The 22,287-nt window shown below is 45.8% G+C and overlaps 1 protein-coding gene across 4 annotated transcripts in view; it reads left to right on the plus strand.

Annotated features, from left to right (window-relative positions):
* The window catches only part of Ttc39c (tetratricopeptide repeat domain 39C), a 93,869-nt gene that overhangs the window by 46,430 nt on the left and 25,152 nt on the right, over positions 1–22,287 (plus strand). For all 4 annotated transcript variants that reach the window (XM_029546970.1, XM_029546971.1, XM_029546969.1 and 1 more), the window contains exons 3-6: positions 1,224–1,352; positions 4,392–4,506; positions 10,399–10,753; positions 12,942–13,110. In XM_029546970.1, the coding sequence (XP_029402830.1) occupies positions 1,224–1,352; positions 4,392–4,506; positions 10,399–10,753; positions 12,942–13,110 (768 nt within the window). The remainder of the gene's footprint in view (positions 1–1,223; positions 1,353–4,391; positions 4,507–10,398; positions 10,754–12,941; positions 13,111–22,287) is intronic.

Genomic DNA, 22,287 nt, shown 5'->3' on the forward strand with positions numbered 1-22,287 from the left:
CCCTAAAGAAATAGAAGCAGTCATTAATGGTCTCCCAACCAAAAAAAGCTCAGGACCAGATGGGTTTAGTGCAGAGTTAACCCTAGTTAACCTCATCAAAATAATACTCCATAGGACTGCCCAGAGGCCTCCCTCCCAAGTGATTTTGGAGCTTATCAATTTGAAGTTGAGATTAGCCATCACAGTACCCAAGAGACTGTGAGAAAGGGTGCTGACACAGAGACAGAAGCTCTTGGCTGCTGAGGTCTGGGCAAGAGGAATGGAAAGGGTGGCCCTAGCAAGGTTGAGATTTTAGGGGCCTAAACTAGGATGGCTGAAAGGAGAACGTGCCTGGGGCAAAGGTGCCTGAGGTCTGGTTTGGTGAGAATGGGAATGTTGACTAGAGTCATACCAAGGGAACCTTAAATGCCATACCTACCCAATGGAGAATGAAAAAACAGAGATACCAGCATGTCCAATAGGGCCTCCAGAGAGCTGGGTGTCCTGCCCCTGCTGCCTGTTCAGACCAGACCTCAGTTCTTTCTCAGGTGTTTTGGTGCCTGGTGGAGCAGGAGAAGCAGAAGTTCCGGGTCATCCTTATCTGCAGGTTGATTTTAAGACCAGCATGGGCTACATGAGACAACTTTCAAAAACCAAGAAAACAGCCCACTGTTGTACTAGGTGTATGTTACAAGTGCTCATTAGACATCCAGGAGTGGCTGTAGATTATGCAAAGTTAATTCCTTGCAGGTAAACCCACCCTTAGGAGTTCCTGTCCCTGGAAAGACTGATTTCCCAATGGCATTTGCTAACTGTTCTTTTACGAGTATTTTTGGTTCAGTATTTGAAGCCAGGGCTCCATCAGTGGATAGAATGAACTTTTGAAAGTGGCACTGCTATAAAAACTGAATTGAATAGGTCAATCGAAAATGATAGTTTCTACTATGTTTGAGTTTTAAAGAGTATAAAACACAAGGACATTCACCACTGTATAATTTTTCATGCTGGAATAATCAAGATATTTTCTACTAAGTCTTATTTTCTACTAAGTCTTATTTTCTACTAAGATTATAGGTTTTTGTTTTTTTTTTTTTTTTTTTTTAATGATCCAGGGTGTTCTGTAACAGTGTGAACCTTTTTACCTGAGAATCACTGAGGTGGTTTTTCTAGTTTGGCATTTCGTGGTAACAGCCTGAGGTTCCCATGCCTGCTGATTCACTGGTCCTTTCTCTGTTCCCTGGAAGAACGCCATGATGACATTCGAGGAGGAGAAAATGCAGTTGGCGTGCGATGACTTAAAGACTACAGAGAAGCTGTGTGAGAGTGAAGAGGCTGGAGTAATCGAAACAATTAAGAATAAAATTAAGAAGAATGTAAGTGGATTGGCTTGTGGACCACATCTTGTCTGTAGAACATGGCTCACTGACTTGGGTTTAGAATCTAGGATATGACCAAAAATAGATACTAATTGTCTGTCCTGGCTTCTGGTTAAGTACTATGTCTCTTAGAATAGGAGAAGCCCCTTCAGTCATGATAGCCACCTCTTGCCTGTGCTTAGAGTGGGTGTGAGAGTGTTAAATGTCAGCTTGCCACCTCCTCGGAACATTGAGAAGAGACCGTAAGTTGAGGCATTCTCTAGATCAGGCTGACCTGTGGGCATGTCTGTGGCAGATTGTTTTGGTTTTTAATACACGTAAAAATATCTAGACCATTGTAGGTTGAACCATTCCCTAAATGGGGGCCACTGAGCTATATGAGATGGGAGAGAGTTTAATGAAAGTTAGAGGCAAGCTGGCAGCATGAAGCATTCATGTCTCCCTGCTCTCCACTGATGTGGTGTGAATAGCTGCTGTATGTTCTAGCGTTTGTCTCTGTTCTCCACTGATGTGGTGTGAATAGCTGCTGTATGTTCTAGCGTTTGTCTCTGTTCTCCACTGATGTGGTGTGAATAGCTGCTGTATGTTCTAGCGTTTGTCTCTGTTCTCCACTGATGTGGTGTGAATAGCTGCTGTATGTTCTAGCGTTTGTCTCTGTTCTCCACTGATGTGGTGTGAATAGCTGCTGTATGTTCTAGCGTTTGTCTCTGTTCTCCACTGATGTGGTGTGAATAGCTGCTGTATGTTCTCTCCTTGATTTCCCCTCATTGAAGGACTGCAACTTGGAATTGAAAAGCAAATAATAATAATAATAATAATAATAATAATAATAATAATAATAATAATAAACCCCTTTTCCTGAGTTGCTTTTGCTTAGGTTACTTTATCTCAACAACAGAAATGAAAGTAGCACAGCTCTGTGGTGGAAACTTTTGAGGTGAGGGTTTCCTGGGTGTGACTAAACAGGCAAGGACAGTAGCTGACAGAGCAGTCATACATTGGTATGTTCCTGGAATCCAGCTGTTGACCTAAGTGTCCCCAGGAGTTGCTGGCCTTTGGTTATTATCAAAGTCTCAGCTAGCTCACAGCCCAGCTGGGAGTTGGCCCACCTGTGAAGGGCTTGTGTGTATGCATGAGCACTTGAGTTTGAAGCCACACAGAAAGCCAGGTGTGATGGCATGCACGTGTAATCCCAGCACAGGGGAAGTCAGCCGAGCCTAACCGGTCTCAAAAAAGCAAGGTGTGGTGAGATGCCTCACTGAGAAAAGTCACTTGCTGCCAAATCTGACAACCTGGGTTCAATTGACAGGGCCCACAAGGTGGAAGAGGAAAAGTAACCACATGTTTTTCTCTGACCCCTACATGCATGCTGTGGTGTACACACATGTACATGCTGGCAGGCATGCACGCACGCACGCACACATGCACACAAATAAGTAAAATTTAAATTTAAAAACAAGACAAGATGGACCGTGTCTGAGGAGGAGTCATGCCTGGCATAGTCTTCTGACTTCCACACATACATGAACACACATGGGCACAAACACACAAAAGATCATAAGACATGTGTTTAGAATCTGCTTTCACCATTCACTGCAATTTGCATGAAGCTTTTGAGAGGCAGTTGCACTAACTGCCTGGGTCACACCTGTGACTTAACAGTCGGGTGTAGCCATCCAGCGCCCAGCTTTTCCTCTGCTTTGTCAGGTGAGCCCTGACTGGTCAAGCAGACATTAGTGATGGCTGTGTCTATGGATTGCAGGAGGGCACTACCACACCTAGCTTTTATGTGGGTTCTTGATCCTAGAACTCAGCTCATCATCTTGTGCACTTAGCACGTTAACCTGCTGAGCTCTCTCCCTGAATCATTATTGTCTCTCATTCTTTGGTTCTTCCTAAATGTCATCCCCCTGCCTCCAGTATTCTCCTGCCTGAGGCTCTGAGCCCTGCTGGGTTGTCTGCTGGAGGTTTCCATAGCAGCACAAGTGTTGTACTTACTATTGCATGGTAACAAAATCTCCGTTAACTGTAAGCTCACTCCAGGCCTGGCCTATTTGCACTCATTCCTACCCTGCTAACATCTGAGATGAGCCTTACAGTGTGTAAGCTTCCTACGTGTGAGTTCTCAGCCCTCTGGCAGCCCTGCATCAGAGATGCTATTGCCGGAAGTAAAGGGGAGTGCAGACACATTTTTCCAGTGACTGCTAGGGCTGGACATGGAGCAACAGTGACCATGATGGGTTGTGTTAAGGTTAGTCAGATGAGGGAGATGGTCGTCCTGTTGTATTTACCACATATACTATTGACATGCATGTTAGAACGTGTCATTTCTTCGAGCACTGTGAAGCTATATACAGTCACTTCAAATAGTCTGCTCTGTAGGCACTTACTGTTAAGCGGGAGTCTGTGTCACAGTGACTTTTTCATTCCATTTAGAAACACCATATGACAAAGGCTAGCATTAAAAATATAATTTGACTTTTTGCTTGTTTTTACTTACGTCTCTTAAATTTCAGGTATGGTTTCTGATTTAGTCCAGGTAACTTTTTGTTTGTGGACATATTCTGACTAATAAATGGATATGTAGCATTTTCTCACCTTTGCATATCAGTTAAAAACAGTGAAGGATACACCCTAAAATCAGTGGTCCCTAAACACAGATGGCTGTAAAATGACCATCCAGGATTTGCTTTGTGGAATGTAATATACATGAACATCTTTCATTTTACATTAAGTAAAACTATATTATCTGAAAAAAAGATGGATTGCTTACTTGGTTTTTTCTTTGCTTTTTTAATATTTTTCATAAATTCCATTTTGATCATTTATAATATGGGGTTAAATTACAGTATTCTCTAGGACTACAAATTGTTGACAGAGTGGAGGGAGGGGAGGATGGACCCCCGAAGCCTCTGGTATAACTTGGTTTTGACTTTCCTGTGGGAAGTCATTCTGTCCTGGCAGAGCCGCCTGAGCACATGTTGGGAGGCTGTGTTGTCCGTGAGTGTGATTTACTACGTTCTCGTCACCACACAGGTTGATGCCCGGAAGTCCACGCCCTCTGTGGTCGATCGACTTCAGAGGCAGGTCATCATTGCTGACTGTCAGGTTTACCTGGCCGTACTCTCCTTTGTGAAACAAGAGTTGTCGGGTAAGTGCACGCAGTTTCTAGTGACACTCACTGGTCATCGGTCACAATCAGGGAGTGTTCATCTTTTCTTGGTTTGTTACTTAGACTTTGAAAACTAAGCACAGGGTGACAGCACTTTTGGGGGGGCTGTTAGCGATCTGTTACTTAGGAGATGGAAACTGGGTGTTTAATGTGTGTGCAGCAGTCGTTTCATCCTGAGGTCTGCAGCAGTCAGTCTTCAGCCTTGATAATTGAGTCTTTCTTACAGAAGTCACTGATGTCTTTGATATGTTGGGGCCTATGAGAGTGCCTTGCTCACCAAGTCGTCCATATTAGTCTTCAAAATGAAACCAAACTGGTTTGCATTTCAGATTCTCAGGAAATTGTTTTGAGCTCCTGCAGTGTCAAGTGTATCAGAAAGGACTTCACACTGTTCTTGAGAGCCTGGTGTCACAGAGAGCTTGGCAAAGGGTGCACCCTGTGCTGAGTGCACGCTGGTCTAACAAGGTGCATCCTGTGCTGAGTGCACCCTGTGTCAAGTGCACACTGTGGAGTGTGAACTGTGCAGAGTGTACACTGTGCTGAGCGCACATTGTGGAGAGTGCACACTGTGCGGAGTGCACACTGAGGAATGCACACTGTGGAGAATACATACTGTGGAGAGTGCATGCTGTGCTGAGTACGCACTGGGGAGAGTGCGCACTGTGCTGAGTGCGTACTGTGGAGTGTGCACACTGTGGAGAGTGCACGCTGTGCTGAATGCACACTGGGGAGAGTGCACGCTGTGCTGAGTGCGCACTGTGGAGAGTGCACGCTGTGGAGAGTGCACGCTGTGCTGAATGCACACTGTGGAGAGTGCACTCTGTGGAGAGTGCGCGCTGTGGAGAGTGCAGGCTGGTCTAGCAAGGGTGCTTTCCCCCAGCCTCTTGCTGACTTCCTTTCTTGACTAGAAGGAGTTCAGATGCAGCGGGCATAGCATGCTGTGAGCTGAGTCCTGGTCTGGTGATGCCCCTTGGGACCCTGACAGCAGAAACCAACCGGTCACATGGCTGGACAGGATTTACTATGGGAGGAAAAGAGAAGAGAAGACTAAGTAAAAATCAATTCAAATTCATACTCAGAAACACATTTCTTCCCAAACGTTAAATGACAAGGACATTTTTTCCAGTGAAGTATACTGGAAGTCATTTCTCTCCCTTTCTTCTGTTTCCATTTCTGTCTTCTACTTGATGCTGCTCTGTTCAGCTTCAGTTGAAAGGGACTTTAACAGTTACTCTGATGTCTAACATTTGAACTGCCAAACACTCATCCTTCTTTTACACTACATCCTATGATGTGGTTTCAGCCTTTGCTCTGGTCTTCCCTCTCCCAGCCCCGTCCTCTCTCCCCCCTCCCTCCCCAGCAGCTTCCTAACAAGGCAGCTCTAAGGTGTTAAGGGATCATGGTGTGACCCTCCTGTAAGGCAGTAAAGATGAGGTACCCCCACACCCACCCTGATCCGCCTCCCTGCCAAATCCGAACTGCGAATGCCTGACACTTAGGGGCTGCTTCAGGCAGGAGGAGCGTTCTTCATCTCCCTTTGTTTTGGCATTCTTTTTCTGATGCCCAAGTTCTTTGAGGAACTCATTTTAGCCATTAAGAGAATGCTTTCTGGGCTGGAGAGGTGGCTCATTGGTTAAGACTGCTCTACCAGAGGTCCTGAGTTCAATTCCCAGCAACCACATGGTGGCTTACAACCATCTGCAATAGGACCCAGTGCCCTCTTCTGGTGTGTCTGAAGACAGCTGCAGTGCACTCACATACATTAAATAAATAAATAAACAAATAAATAAATATTTTTAAAAAGAAAAGAAGCTGTGTCTTGCCAGTTGTGATGGCACACACCTTTGACTCTAGCACTCTGGAGGCAGAGACAGCAGATCTCTGTGACTTCCAGGCCAGTCTGGACTTAGTGCCAGGTTAGCTAGAGCTACAGCTAATGAGAGCCTCTGTCAAAAATGTAAAAAGAAGAAAGTGTAAAGAAAACATCTCTTAAGAGAGAAGAGTGACTGGGTGTGTTGATGCATACATCCCAGCTACTGGTGACTGGCTTCACCAGGAGCACCCTGTGAGCCCAGGAGTTCAGGACTGGCCCCCTGCAGGAAAAAGTACTCCTCTCTCTGTCTCCCTGCTCCCCAACTAATTTTATTTTATTTTTATTTCTGTGTCTGAGTGTGGTTATGCAGATGTTGAGTGAAGGTATGCTCAGGGCCAGGAGAGGGCATCGGGTCCCTCAGGACTGGAGCTAGAGTTGCAGTGAGGCCTGCCATGGGTGCTGGGTACAGGGTGCTGAGTCTTTTGAAAGTGCAGTACTCATTCTTAGCCACCAGGCCATCTCTCCAGCCCTGAGATCCTGCCTTGTAAAGACCAGAGCTTATTCCTTTCAAGGGAAGGGTCAAGCGGATGCAGCCAGGTATTTGCAGATCTCCATGTCTGCTGATGTATTCTAGGCATTATGACCACTCAGCTGGTTTCCTTCCTTCCTTCCTTCCCAGGGAGACAACCACATCTTCCTTCACTGTCACTGGGTTCTGCTGCAACATTTTCTCTGCCCCTCAGTCTGGCTGTTTGTAGCCTCACAGTGCAAGTTTCTCAGAACTTCCCTGACATGCTTCATGTGTCACTAGCCCCACTCGAGGCTGCTGGAGCCAACCCAGGATGTGGTCACACACTTAGCTGGCCTGTGTCACCAGTGAGATAGAGCCAAGTCCCTTTCCCAGAGCCGCCCCCTCCTGGCATCCTGCATGCGCATTCCTCAAGGCTCTTTGAAAGGACATGGAAGCTTGTGTCTTAGCTCACACTGCCCACCTGCCTAGAAACACTTCAGCTCCTTTGCATTCCTCTCCTGCCTAGTCAAGTGTGTCCCAAGCCTTCCTCTTTCCTCATGGGCCTCATCAGTCTGGCCTGGGTGATGAGTAGCGGGTACCTTCTTGCAGCCAGGTGAGCAGCTGTCATCTGGTGGTCTACATGTTTCTGAACCTGCCCCCATGTCAGGCTGAGGGTAGGAACTGATAGTCCCCTGCCCATGTGTCCTGAACCTGCCTCCATGTCAGGCTGAGGGTAGGAACTGATAGTCCCTGCCCATGTGTCCTGCACTTCCTAGGTGTCTGGCTTTCCAAGATGACAGTGCTGGTGGCCAGAGATGAGGGAGGGTGGGGTTAGCCTGAGGAAATTCTTGAGGTACTGAGGTGAGGTAAGGATGTAAATTCTACCTCAGAAGCCTGGGACCAGAAGACAGGGTTGCAGAGGTGGCACGGGTGTTTCTGACCCGGGGGAAGGCCAAGGGTCTCTGGTCCTGTCCCTCTGTGGTTATAAAAAATGAACCAGGTGGGGATTGGGGCTAAGTGCTAGCCTCTAATCCCAGCATTTTGGAGGCTGAGGTAGAAGGATCAGACATTTAAGGCTGGCTAGGGCCACAGCACAAGGCTGCTCAAAACCAAAACAAACGAAACAGAACAACAAATTGGCCCATTTCTTGTCTGTCCCGGATGCATGGTTGGTGTCACTCCCCAGCATGGGGACAGTATGTGCTCTGTGAATGAAAGAGAGGGACAGAGGGAGCAGGATGCCACTCAGGGAATAAATTGCCAGTAAAACATGGAACAGTGAATCTATTAGAAGGCTCCTGTCTGAGGGTGAGGACAACTAAGACACCCATTGTTGGACTGGGACTATAAGTCAGGGTAAAGCGTTTGCCTCACAGACATGAGGACTGGAGTTCTATCCCCAGAACCCACATGGAACGCTGGGCATCTGGGCATGGGCCACCCTCTCAGCTGTGATGGGAAGGTGGAGACACGTGGGCTTCTGAGGCCCATTCTCATCCACTCAGCGAGCTCCACACTCTGTTCAAGAAGGTAGACAATAGGCCTAAGGGTGTCATCTGACTTTCACACACACACACACACACACACACACGTGCTCACACCCCACACAACCATGTACACACCCCCATGCAAACACTTACACACATGCACATGTGCACACCCCACACCACCATGCATGCACCCCCATGCAAACATTGAGATATGCACATAAACACATGCACATGTGTACGTATGCACACACATGTTTCTTTTTTTTCTTCAAACTCTGTTACCTGGGTCTCAGGAAGGATGAGTGTGACCGTGACTGACCCTTCATTGTGAGACTCCCCAACCTCCTTAGGACACATGATTAGGTGAGGCCTAAGGCAGATGCTTTTGCCATGGAAAATGACAAGATTCATGCCAAGGTCAATGTAGTATTACAGAATACTTTCATTTTCCTAGCAGTTGCCCTTTCTAGGAAGGATTTCCTACCTGTGTGTGGTGGGACTTCCTGAAGCCCCTCCCTCTCCCTGTGAACTGATGCCTGGCCCTCACAAATGGTCTGTGGTTTCCTGCCCCTTCTACCATCTCCTCAGGCCCTGAGAGATGACAGCGGCTGAATGCTAGATGTCTGACCTTTCAGAGGAGCTGGCAGAAGGCCAGGCTGTGTGGACCCTGACAGCTGTTTTCTGCAGGATGGAAGGAGAGGGCTCTTTGGAGGCACTGCTGGCTTGGGTAACTGAGCAGCTCCCTCACTCCTAAGCAGAGCTGGTCCCCTGCAGAGTTAGGAGCCTAAAGCCTGCTGCACCCTCCTGTCGCATACATAATCTGCATAATCCCACAAAGGTGGCCTCCTTCAGAAGCTGTGGTGCTAGGGACCAGGAGGAGGACAAATCCTGGAGACTCTATTTCAGCACCTAGGTGAATTAGCAGATCCCTTTTTACCTGGTAGCCTTGTTTTGCATGCACTTGGTGCTAATCTTGCCTAGTCCAATAACCTCTTGGATTTTTCTTTCTTTTTTAATTTTTTTAATTTACTAGCTCAGGTTAAAGCTCCCTGAGTTTGTGCATCAGTGTATACTTTATTCCCACAGACCCTTGACCGCTGTGCTGTCTTAGGCCTGGCGTTTACTATATTGGTATAAGAATGGGGTATTCAGCATGTAAGCTTTGCTTTGTTGACTGAGGTCTGTGTGGATGGGAACGGATAGATGTTCCTTGGCTGCCATTGCTCCCCGCTTCTCTCTTGTTCCCCCACTGATCTAGATCATTCCAGTTCATCTTCCTGAGCCTCTCCTGTTTCCCAAGTTTCTGTAGCTGGTCAGCTTCTCCCTTGGCTGGGCTTGAACCTGTGGCTCTCAGTGTCTTTCACTGTGTTCCACCTCTATCCCAGGCCTTGTCACCTTGTCACCTTGTCACATACCTGCTTCCTCTTTCCTGCTGCCTCTTCATCGTAAATCAAGAGTCTATTTCCTTTAATAAGAGGAATGGAGCTTTCCTTTCTCAGTTTCCAGATAAGGATGGGGGAGCAGGGGGGGAAGGGATTTACTTGTTACATGGGGACTGAGGGGGGAAAGAATTTTAAGGAAGTAAAATGGAGCATTTCACCCCTAAGCTCAGGATTTGTCTAGGTTGGGGGGGGGGAAATCACTGCAGGTCCTGAAGAAGAGAAGTGTAAAGCATCTACTTCTCTGCGCCGTCTGAGGTGGCGGTGTGTCCCTGCAGTAAGTCCTGTTACACTGAACTAAATACGGTGTTTCAAGCAGCTGCTAGTTTCATGAGACATTTAGCCCAGCTTTGGATATTTATGTTTGCTATTACATTTATTTATTTGGTTTATGCAAGCAGTGGGGCAATGCATGCCTCAGTTCTTACATGTGCTGCCTGTGAGTAGGAAATGTGTAAGTTCGTGGACCAGCCGAGGTTGAGCGATAGCTAATAACAGTATGTCTTCACGAGTCTGCTCGCTATTTCTTTCCAGCTTCTTGCCAATCACCCCGTATCATGGTGTGAGCACAAAGGCTCTTGCCGGGTTTTAAATCCCTCTCTCCCCTTCTCTTCACAGCCTACATAAAAGGTGGGTGGATCCTTAGGAAAGCCTGGAAGATTTACAATAAGTGCTACGTGGACATCAACGCCCTTCAGGAACTGTATCAGAAGAAGCTGACGGAAGAGCCCTTGGCTTCTGATGCTGCAAATGATAACCACATTGTGGCCGAAGGGGTGACTGAGGAGTCCCTAAGCAGACTGAAAGGCGCCGTGAGCTTTGGATACGGCCTTTTCCACCTTTGCATATCCATGGTGCCCCCAAACCTGCTCAAAATCATCAACCTGCTGGGCTTTCCTGGAGACCGCCTACAGGGCCTTTCTTCACTGACGTATGCGAGCGAAAGTAAGGACATGAAGGCCCCTTTAGCTACGTGAGTAGCTATATTGCAATGCTTTGGTAGATAATGTAGTATTGGAAGTAGGTAAACAGCACTGCAGACTTTAAAAGAGACTTCAGGGGAAATGCTGCTTGGTTGATACCGATGCTGTGCCTGTCACTTAGTAAAGTGACCTTTACTAAGTAGTATCAGGAGCGTGTTCTGAGCTGCTGGGGACAGGCAGTCCCATTAGCCTGAAAGCTGAGGCACTGCTTTAAAACCTCCTGAATCCTGTATTTGTTAGTTCTTTATTTTTTATGTGTGTGCATGTTTATGCACACACAGGTTTATGTGGGTACATGCACCTGTAGGTGGAGACCAAAGAACAGCTTTGGGCCCCATTCTCAGTGAGGGCATCTCTCACTGGCTTAGACCTGACTTAGTAGTCCTGGCCGGCCAGCCTGCCTGCCGGCACCTCCCCACACTGGAGATGGATGCATGTGGATTCTGGGGAATGACCTTACATCCTCGTTCTTGGGGAGTTGGCGCGTTCCCAGTTGAGCCCTTTCCCCTGCTGGCCCCAAGTCCAATGCTTTGAATGGTGAGCTGACCCATTGTCCAGTGTCCAGTACTTTATAAGTTTGTTTTTTTTTTTTTTGCTTTTCCCACAGTCTCTCAGATATACATTTCTGATTTTAATTGAATTTGAGGTCAAATTTTGTGTGGTTCTGAAATTTTTGTCCTTATAAAGAATGCCAATATTGAGTAATAATCCCCCTTGGTGATTCTAGCTACTTGGTGTAGTATATGTAGTTTAGATGTCTCCCAATATCATGTTAAATGTTTCATTAAAAAAAGGACATGATTTTAGAATTTCAGTCTGGGTGTCTGGTTTAGCGGTTGAGACCACTTGGTGCTCTTACAGGGGACTCAGGTTTAGTTCCCAGCACCGACATGGCAGCTCACAACCTTGTGTTACTCCAGTTCCAGAGACTCTGATGCCCTCTCCTGGCCTCCATGGGTACTGCACAGTAAAATAAACTATATTGCCTGCTAACAAAACACACCCATACACTTAGAAAGAAAGAAATCTTAATATTTTCATCTGGAAAACAACCACTGTTCTCATTTTAAGCTGTGTGACTAGGCGCTAGTCTTGCTTGTCTGACAAAACATTGTTTTGGCAAACATTTTTCCCCACTCTATGATGTCACACAAGACCTCGAGGAGATACAGTTCTGCATGTTAGCACTGAAGGGATTGGCAGTCATGTAATAATCATGGGGACAGCTGTAGCCCTGACAGTCACTAAGGTCCACAACCAGTGACCTTTACTAAGTAGTATCATTAACAAGTTTGTAACTTGTGGGTATTTCTTGCTTATGGCTTAGTATTGTTTTATGTTTATCTCAGGAAAGTGGATTGGAATTAATTCTGCAGATTAATGTGTTCTCCATAAGGGGATTAGATTTACTGGTGCACTAGATGTAACATCACATGAAGGTATTGGATGCACTGGTTAAATGCCTGTGCATGTTTATTAAAGCAGATCTCGGTGCTGATTCTACCCTTTGTGTGCCTAGTTTAATTTAACTAACCTAAACTTGAATAATTTTTGATAATTTATTTATAGTGTTTAGCATCTTCAAAGGCTAGGGAAAGGGCCTTTAATCTCTTCCTCTCAGGTATTTTAATGATTATAAATAATATGTGGTGGATTCTACATTTAAATCTAGACTCTGGCTTATACCACAATGTTGTTGTTATTGTTGTTGTTGTTGTTGGGCTCTGACTGTGTAGTCCTTGCTATGTAGAACACACACGAGTCTGCCTGTCTTTTGCCTCCCAGTGCTGGGATTAAAGGTGTCTTCTGCTTGTGCCCTGATTTTTATAAACACAGCAGGAGCCACAAAAATGTGAAAGCTTTTAGACAATAAATTGGTGGTGACTGTCTGTAGAATCCAGATGCTTCCGTTAGTAACAATCCAGCTGGAGGCTCCAGAAAAGCTACCTGCTTCTGTTGTGTGTGCTCATCACACAGCAGGGACTGCCAAGTGACGCCTGGTGCTATAGCATGTCAATTTCCCAGATAAAGACAGAAGTAAACATGGGGAAGCACTCGGATTGTACTTTTTGGGAAGCGTTGGTTTGGGAAGAGCATGTACTGACTTTTATTTTGAGAACAGAAGCCATGTCTCTGAAGTCTTGTTCAAGGCCTCCCTCTCTCCCTGTCTCCCTGCAGATTAGCCTTGCTGTGGTACCACACTGTGGTCCGCCCATTTTTTGCTTTGGACGGAAGCGACACCAAAGGGGGCCTGGATGAAGCTAAGGCAATTCTTCTCAGGAAGGGGTCTGCCTACCCCAACTCCTCCCTCTTCATGTTTTTCAAGGGGCGGATCCAGCGGTTAGAGGTATGGCACCTTCCTCAGCTTGTACAGTGAACTTCGGACCACCGAGCCTCTGGTTTCTGCTCAGGGACACTTTGTATGTGCCAGCATACCACTGGCCCTGGTACATCGTGTCTCCTGGTGATACCTTCAGGTCACAGAAAAGGATAATGAGATCCAAGAGGGCTTCTGATCACTTCCTGAGATTTCCCCACATGAGCCCAGGCTGTCCCTCTCCAAACCCAGACCATGCCCTGCCTGGGCAGGGCCCCACTTCTCCGAGTCTTTCATCTCCTTCGGGGTGAGGAGGATTTGTGGGAGAATGGAGAGGTTGCAGAGGCATCTGAATGAAGGTGGCTGCTCTCACTGCAAGAACCACCCATTGTGTTACCAGTTGGGAGCTTTACAGTCTCTGCCCTCCAACTGCGTTCCCTCCATCCGTCAGAAGTCAGCCTCAAGCAACCCCAGCGGGTGATGGGTGATGGGGGTTTCTGCTCATGCCCTGCTTCCCGGGTCTGGGGTGATTTGCGTTTCTCCTTTCTGTTCCTTTGCCTTCTGTTGGTTTGGTGGTGGTATAGTATCCCAGTGTTACGGGGTCACATAGAAGCCTTCTGCAGTCGTCCGCTCTCCATCATACAGTGGCTCTTACATCTGAGCTGTGAGACAGCCCTCCAACTCTGGTTCTCCCTGTACTGAAGATACTGGGCTTTGGGGCTCTGTAATTGTTGTTTACTGCTCTCTCTCTCGCTCTCTCTCTCTCTCTCTCTCTCTCTCTGTGTGTGTGTGTGTGTGTAGGCACATGCGTGGTATGGGGGCCAGGGTCGTGCTATGACGTATGTGAGGAGGTCAGAGGGCAACATCATGGAATCAGTTCTCCTGGTACTTGAGCTCACATTCCTGTTGCCAGACCTCAGGGCAGGTGCCTTTGCCCCCTGAGCTGCCTCTGCTCCTGTGAGAGATCTTTTGTCTGCAGCACTGGGCATTGAATCCAGGCCCTGTGCATGTTAAGCAGGCGCCCTACCAGTGAGCAGCAGCCACAGTGCACTCTGAGCTTAATTCTCCAAGCCCTGGGTGTTGTACACAGAGAAAATGTGTTTTAGAAATTGCTGTGTAGCCTAGGTTGGCCTGGAACTCACAACATAGCCCATGCAAGCCCTTAACTTACTTTAATCTTCCTGCCCTGAGTTCCTAAGCATTGGGACCACAGGTGTGCTCCATCATGCCAAAATATGAGATTACACTGATAATTTAACTGTGAAACATAGTAGAAATGTACACATTTGATGGCTAAGTGAGTGTCCACCTCACTGGCTTGAAACTTTTCCTTTGTCTCAGCTGTGAGCCTGAGAGTCTCCTTTCTTCTCCTTTTCTGAAAACGTAGTTCTGCTGTGGTGACTGGGATGTGGCTTCCATAAGCTCAGACGCTGTGATATTTGCTCCCAGTTAGAAGAGCTGTTGGGCAGAGATTAGGAGACATGGCCTTGTTGGAGGAGGTATGTCTCTGGGAGCTGGCTTTGAGATTTCAAAAGAATGGTCTTTCCTAGTTAGCTCTAGGCCTCCTGATTGATCCTCGAGGTGAGGTCTCAGCTCACATCCCTACCACTGTGTTTTTGCTCTGCCACCATGAACTCTAACCCTCTGGAACCACAAGCCCAGTTAAGTGCTTATAGGTTGGCTCAGGTGTGGTGTTTTGTCACAGCAACAGATACGATAGTAGAAAAAAAACTGATGCAGCTCCTATGCGTTCAGGACTGTTTGGGAAGGTTCTTTTCTTTCAGATGTGGGACCTTGGGCCTACCTGTAGGGAGCAATGTCAGGTTACTACAGTTCCTCTGGTCCCTCACATTCATGCAGGAAAAAATAATATTGAAAAAGGAGATAGAAAATGTGGAGACTGTCTTCTCCAGGGGTCATTTTCAAGATGGGAGTGTGCGTGTCAGTGTGTGCCTGTGTATTAGTGTGTGTGTGTGTGTGTGTGTGTGTCTGTGTGTCTGTGTGTCTGTGTATGAGTGTGTGTGGATATGTGTTTGTTATATGTGTCTGTGTGTGCCTGTGTATGAGTGTGTGTGGATATGTGTATGTTATATGTGTCTGTGTATGCCTGTATATGAGTGTTTGTGGATGTGTGTGTGTGTCTGTGTGTGCTTATGTGTATGTGGATATGTGTATGTTATATGTGTCTGTGTGTGCCTGTGTATGAGTATATGTGGATGTGTGTGTGTGTTTGGTTCATACATATGCTTTCATACTTTGTGAATACTTTCATGGTTAATATAGTGTGTCACTTAGTAGCGTGGCTACTTTTTAGTAATTTATCTCCAAGTAAATGTCCAACTATTCAAGTGGATATGCAAACATTTCATAGGCTCTTATGTTGAAAGCATCTCCTGAACTCTTGCTCATTCTAGTGATTATGTCCTGCATGAGAACTTTGTGTTTCATGTTTGAAAATTGAATTTCTGGCCTAGACCTACTGTGCAAATTGGCCTACTGTGCAAGTTTATTAAACAATCCAGGGGAGTCATTGCGTGGGGAAAGGAGGATCCTGGACCCCTCCTCATGGCAGCCGGCATGGGACCCTATTTCTGAAGCAGCTCTGAAGAGACACAGAATGACTAGATCGAGAAGCTAGTGTTTAGCAGTGTCTTGGATCAGGTGCAATGTCCTCCCTTCTGTGCCTATGCGAGCGAGGTCTGATCCAGGATCCCTACCTTGACAAGATCAGTGTGTGCTCGAATCCATTCTGTAAGCTGACAAAGGATTTACATGCAACCTTTTTATCCATTCTCTGTGCACTGTAGTCCCTGCATACCTATAGTACACCATGCAAATGCTAACTAAATAGCTTGCCTTACTGTTTGTTTAAGGAAAAAAGTGTGTACTGGTACAATTTAAAATGTATGAATTTGTGTTTGGTTGAATCTACGGGTAGGGGCCCCACAGTGCAGAACCTGAGGATATAGTCTGTGCTGGAATTTTGATGTGATACTAAAGAGTTCCATTTCTTTTATTATTATTATTATTAGATATTTTATTTATTTACATTTCAGATGCTATCCCGAAAGTTCCCTATACCTTCCCCCTCCCCGACCTGCTCCCCTACCCACCCACTCCCACTTCTTAGCCCTGGCCTTCCCCTGTACTGGGGCATATAAAGTTTGTAAGACCAAGGGGCCTCTCTTCCCAATGATGGCCGACTAGGCCATCTTCTGCTTATATTCTGCTAGAGACACAAGCTCAGGGGGTACTGGTTAGTTCATATTGTTGTTGCACCTACAGGGTTGCAACCCCCTTCAGCTCCTTGGGTGCTTTCTCTAGGTCCTCCATTGGGGGTCCTGTGTTCCATCCAATAGATGACTGTGAGCATAGCCTCACAGGAGACAGCTATATCAGGGTCCCTTCAGTGAGTTCCATTTCTTTACAGACACATTTTTATGTCAAACATGTGATAGGAAAGAGCTGAATTTTTAAAATGCAAATGCATTTAAAGAAGCTGTGCACTTTTGGCCAGGAGACCTGAAATGAGTGCATAGAAGAGGCCACTATAGCTGTGCCTGGCAGGCCCCTTCGCCATAGCCCCAGTGATTACCTCATGAGGACACAGTAGAAGTTTCTAGGGCCAAAGGGCCATCTGGAAGAAGTTTCATAGACTCCGTCTGTCTGTCTGTCTGTCTGTCTGTCTGTCTCTGTCTCTTTTCTGTATGTATTTGTTTTTATTTTATGTTTATGAATGTTTTGATACCTATGTCTGAGCACCCTGTGCATGCAGTGCCCTGAGGACCAGATGAAGACATCAGATCCCCCTCTGGAAGTAGAGTACAGAAGGTTGTGAGCAGCCCCCATGTGGGAGCTGAGTCAGGGTCGTCTGAAGAGCCTCCAGTGCTGAATGGCAGAAGGCACCATCTCTGTGGGCACACGAACTGCTTGACTCGATTCCTGAGACCCAGAAGCAGCCTGAACAGATGAGGCTCACTGACAACTTAGGCAGCACACACAGACCAGCACCCTGTTTATATGTAGGTCTGTACAAGTGCGTACAACATACTTGAGTGTGACACACACATGCATAGACATAAAGTCCATGTAGCTGAAGAAGTGGCTCAGACATTAAGAGCACTGGCTGCTTTTGTGAGGACTAGGGTTAAGTTCCCAGCACCCACATCAGGGAGCTCACAGTCCTGTAATTCTAGCTCCAGGGGACTCTGTGACATCATCTGCTCTCTACAGACAGTTGCATTGCATGTATGAGCACACGTACACACGTAGAAGAATGAATGCATGAATAAATATTTGAAATGATAAGGTAGATACACAGACGGTGCCCTGCTTCTGGAACCTTCCTGTGCAACCGTCAGGGAAGTGTTGGGGTCTGTCTGTGGTTGGTTTCTTGTAAGAGGCAGTGTTCTGCCTGCCCGACCTGCTGTCTTTTGGACTCGCTGCCAGAGCCTCTTCCCTGAGCAAGGCACTAAGGGGCATCCACCTCCCAGTAGTGCCAGCAGGGACACCTTTGCACCTGGCATCCCAGTTCCCTCCTGGAGGGTGAGGACCGGATGCTTGCCTCTGGTTTCTGAGGCTCTGCACACATTGACCTCTGGAGTGATCCCTGCTGGCTCTGCACCTCTTGTCGACTTGGTATCGCAGGTGTCGTCAATAGGAGCATGTCCTAGTTAGCTGTAACCATCAACCTGATACCACCTAGGAGAGAACCTCCACTGAGGAATTGCCAAGATGAGACTGGCATATCTGTGTCCTTATCTGTGAGGGGCGGGGGCCTCCTGGTTGCTGATTGACCTAGGAAGGCCCGTCCTGGTACCATGAGTGGCACCACAGGTGCTCCTTGGCTGAATAGCAAGGCTGGCTAAGCATGAACTTCTGAGTGAGCCAGGAAGCAGCAGTCTTTTTTTGGTGTTGTTTTGTTTTCTTGAGACAAAGTTTCTCTGTGTAGCCCCGGCTGTCCTGGATCTCACTTTGTAGACCAGGCTGACCTCGAACTCAGAAATCCGCCTGCCTCTGCCTCCCAAGTGCTGGGATTAAAGGCGTGCGCCACCACCGCCCAGCACAACATTCTTCTATGGTTGCACTTCAGGTCCCTGCTTAAGTTCCTGCCTGAGCTGGCCCCCTCAGTAATGGACTGTGATCTGGAAGGGTGAGCCAGATGAACCCTGCCCTCCCCAAGCTGCTTTTCATCAGAATGCTCTAACACAGCAGCAGAAAGGAAAGCGGCTACAGTACTTTCACTGTATACTTCTGTTTAAATTAAATTAATTTGACATTGGTGCCACCCAAAGATGACAGGTCTGAACTGTATTTGGCCTACTCGCTTACGATTGTGGCAGGGACAGAAAAGTGGGCATTGATCCCTGTCATGATTCATTCATCAGATAGAGAAAAGAGGAAGCCTGAGGAGCTCCTGGGAGCAGGGACGGGACAGAAGGACCTCAGTCCAAACTCAGTGCACTCCTATTATCAGTACCCTCTGTTGAAGGGCAGCCTGCATCTTGCGTGTGACCAGCATGCCCTGTCATCATGACATAATGCTGTTATTTATAGGAGCAGGAAAGAGGCAATGCAGGAAGAGAGCTAATTCCCCAAGTTCGATTAATTGTCATCCTCTTTTCCTCCAGCCTACACATACTTCTCTTAATTACCTTAAGGACCCCCAAACCCAGGACTGCCATTTATTCTTAGAAGTACAGAAAGCATTATTGATCTCATCTGATGTGGGGGAGATGGATCCACACATCTGTCCTCAAATCCAATGTGATGAGAACATATTGTGTGGTTTAAAGAAAAGGAAAATTCACTGTCAGGAGAAGATAATAGTAGTCTACATTGTTTGAATAAAATGTGTTTGCTGCTTTCTTCACCCCAGCTGGACAAGCTGGAGAGTTGGTTTCCATCCCTGGGCTCCTAAGTGTGCCTAGGAGAATGGGCCTCTGTTCACTGCCTCCACTATGGCTCCAGGGTAGAGTCAATGCACAGTCTCTCTGGATGACTTGATAATGGTGTTACTACAGCCATCTTGCTGCATAGCAACATCAGTGCTGAGTCACAAGCTGATTGTTACAGTGTGCCCTTCTGGGTGTCACTTACAGCATACAGCTCCTCTTGTTACATACACATGCAGGCACACAATGCATATTCACACACAAGCACACATGTGCACAGGCATGTACACATTTTCAATTGAAGATTATATTATACCCAGTTTACCAAAATTTAACTAGAAAAAATGTAGAAATTATCAATAATTTCAGCAAAGTGTCATGATACATAATTGACTTACAAAATTTACCAGTCTTAATACACATGAGTAACAAGCCTGCTGAGAAAGAGATGGACACGCTCCTCTTCCCAGTTTCTCAAGTAAAATAAAATATTTAGAATATACATAACAAAGGAGGTAAAAACCCTCTAAAATGAAAACTTAAAATATGTGAAGAAAGAGATTAAGAAACATACTAGAATTTGAAGACCTCCCAAGCTTATAGCTTGGTAGAATTAACATTGTGAAAAAAGACCTTCCTACCAAACCAATTTACTGATTCAGTGAAGTCATAATCAGTATTCTCATCTCATTTTTCACATAAATAGAAAGAAAACCCTCAATTTGTATGGGGCAACAAAAGACCCAGAATAGCCAATTAGTCCTAGATAAGTGTTTGTTTCTGTGCATTCTGCTTGTTTTAGGTGCATCTGTCTATGACCCCAAATTTTATACATCTGTTTCTATTGAGTCGATTTTGTTCGATATTAGAAAAGCTACTCCAACTTGTTTCTTGGGACCATTTGCTTGGAAAATTGTTTTCCAACCTTTTACTCTGAGGTTGTGTATCTTTGTCACTGAGGTGTGTTTCCTGTATGCAGCAAAATGCTGGGTCCTGATTACATATCCAGCCTGTTAGTCTATGTCTTTTTATTAGGGAGTTGAGTCCATTGATGTTGAGAGATATTAAGGAAACGTGACTGTTACTTCCTGTTATTGTTGTTAGAGGTGAAATTATGTTTGTGTGTCTATCTTCTTTTGGGTTTGTTGAAAGATTACTTTCTTGCTTTTTCCAGGGTGTAGTTTCCCTTCTTGTGTTGGTTTTTCCATCTATTATCCTTTGTAGGGCTGGATTTGTGAAAATATGCTGTATAGATTTGGTTTTGTCATGTAATATCTTGGTTTTTCCATCTATGGTAACTGAGAGTTTTGCTGGGTATAGTAGCCTGGGCTGGCATTTGTGTTCTCTTAGGGTCTGTATGACATCTGCCCAGGATCTTCTAGCTTTCATAGTCTCTGGTGAGAATTCTGGTGCAATTCTGGTAGGTCTGCCTCTATATGTTACTTGACCTTTTTCCTTACTGCTTTTAATATTCTTTCTTTGTTTAGTGCATTTGGTGTTTTGACTATTATATGACGGGAGGAATTTCTTTTCAGTCTGTTTGGAGTTCTGCAGGCTTCTTGTATGTTCATGGGCACCTCTTTCTTTAGGTTAGGTAAGTTTTCTTCTATAATCTTGTTGAAGATATGTACTGGCCCTTTAAGTTGGGAATCTTCACTCTTCTATACCCATTATCCTTAGGTTTGGTCTTCTCATTGTGCCCTGGATTTCCTGGATGTTTTGGGTTAGGAACTTTTTGCTTTACAGTTTCTTAGACTGTTGTGTCAGTGTTTTCCAAGGTATCTTCTGCACCTGAGATTCTCACTTCTGTCTCTTGTGTTCTGTTGGTGATGCTTGCATCGATGACTCCTGATCTCTTTGCTAGGCTTCCTCACTACAGGGCTGTCTCCCTTTGTGATTTCTTTATTGTTCTTATTTCCATTTTTATATCTTGGATGGTTTTGTTCATTTTTTTCACCTGTTTTATTGTGTTTTCCTGTAATTCTTTAAGGGACTTTTGTGTTTCCTCTTTAAGGGCCTCTAGCTGTTTTACCTGTGTTCTCCTGTATTTCTTTAAGGGACTTATTTATNTCCTTCTTAAAGTCCTCTATTATCATCGTGAGAAGGGATTTTAGATCTGAATCTTGCTTTTCCAGTGTGATGGTGTATCCAGGACTTTCTGTGTTGAGAGTATTGGATTCTGATGATGCCAAGTAACCTTGGTTTCTGTTGCTTATGTTCTTATGCTTGCCTCTGCCATCTGGTTCTTGCTAGTGCTGCTTTTCCTTGCTATGTCTGACTAAAGCCTGTTCTTCCTGTGATCCTGGTTGTGTCAGAATTCCTCAGAGTTCCTCTATCTCTGTGATCCTGTGATTCTGGGATCCAGTGATCCTGTGAGATCCTGCGTGTGACAGAGCTGCTGGAAGTCTAGCTGCCTCTAGGATCCTGAGATTCTGGTATGACCAAGCTCCTGGGATCCTGGGTGTGTTAGAGTGCCTGGGAGTGGAGCTTCCTCTGGGAGGAAGCCAGTTTTGGAACTGGCTGCCTTATTTTTTTGTTTTTTAACACAGGGTTTCTCTGTGAGTTCCCATTGGCTGTCTTGGAACTTGCTCTATGGACCAGGCTAGCATCACACCCACAGAGATCTGCCTGCCTCTGCTTTCCAAGAGCTGTGATTAAAGGTGTGTGGCACCACTGCCCAGCTTCACACACCTTTATTTTAAGATAACAAAAATAACAAAATTTTAAGATTCAAAAAATAACATCCCAATTATGATTAATCTCTAAGCTATTTTACTTTATTTTGTAGCCTATAACCTGCACACATGAAGTTTCATGCATTTTACATGTAAACCTGATATTCATATGTGTTGACATAGTCTTTAGGAATAACCAGCATGCAGATAGACTATTACAGTTCCCTGGTGTCAGTAATCCATCCTTTCTGGTTGCTTGGCAGCTATTGCTGGGACATTGACCATTGTTTTCCAGTGCTGAGGTGACAGCAAGTGCTGCCACTTAAGTGATTTAGCATAGTAGTTTCTTTCTCTCCTCGCCCTCCCCTCTCCCTCCCTCCCTCTCTCCCTCCCTCTCTCCCTCCCTCTCCTCCTTTCCTCTCTCCTCTCCTCTTCTCTTCTCTTTTCTTCTCTTCTCTTCTCTTTTCTTCTTTCTTTCTTTCTTTCTTTCTTTCTTTCTTTCTTTCTTTCTTTCTTTCTTTCTTTCTTTCTTTCTTGTGTCTACAGGTATAACTCTAGAGGTATTGTTAGAACCAAAGAGTAGTAACTGCTATGTAGTTCTTGTTAAATGAAGAGAAATTCTATTTAGGCAATATGCA

Source organism: Mus pahari, chromosome 15, assembly GCF_900095145.1.
Source record: "Mus pahari chromosome 15, PAHARI_EIJ_v1.1, whole genome shotgun sequence".
NCBI classification, from domain to species: Eukaryota; Metazoa; Chordata; class Mammalia; order Rodentia; family Muridae; genus Mus; species Mus pahari.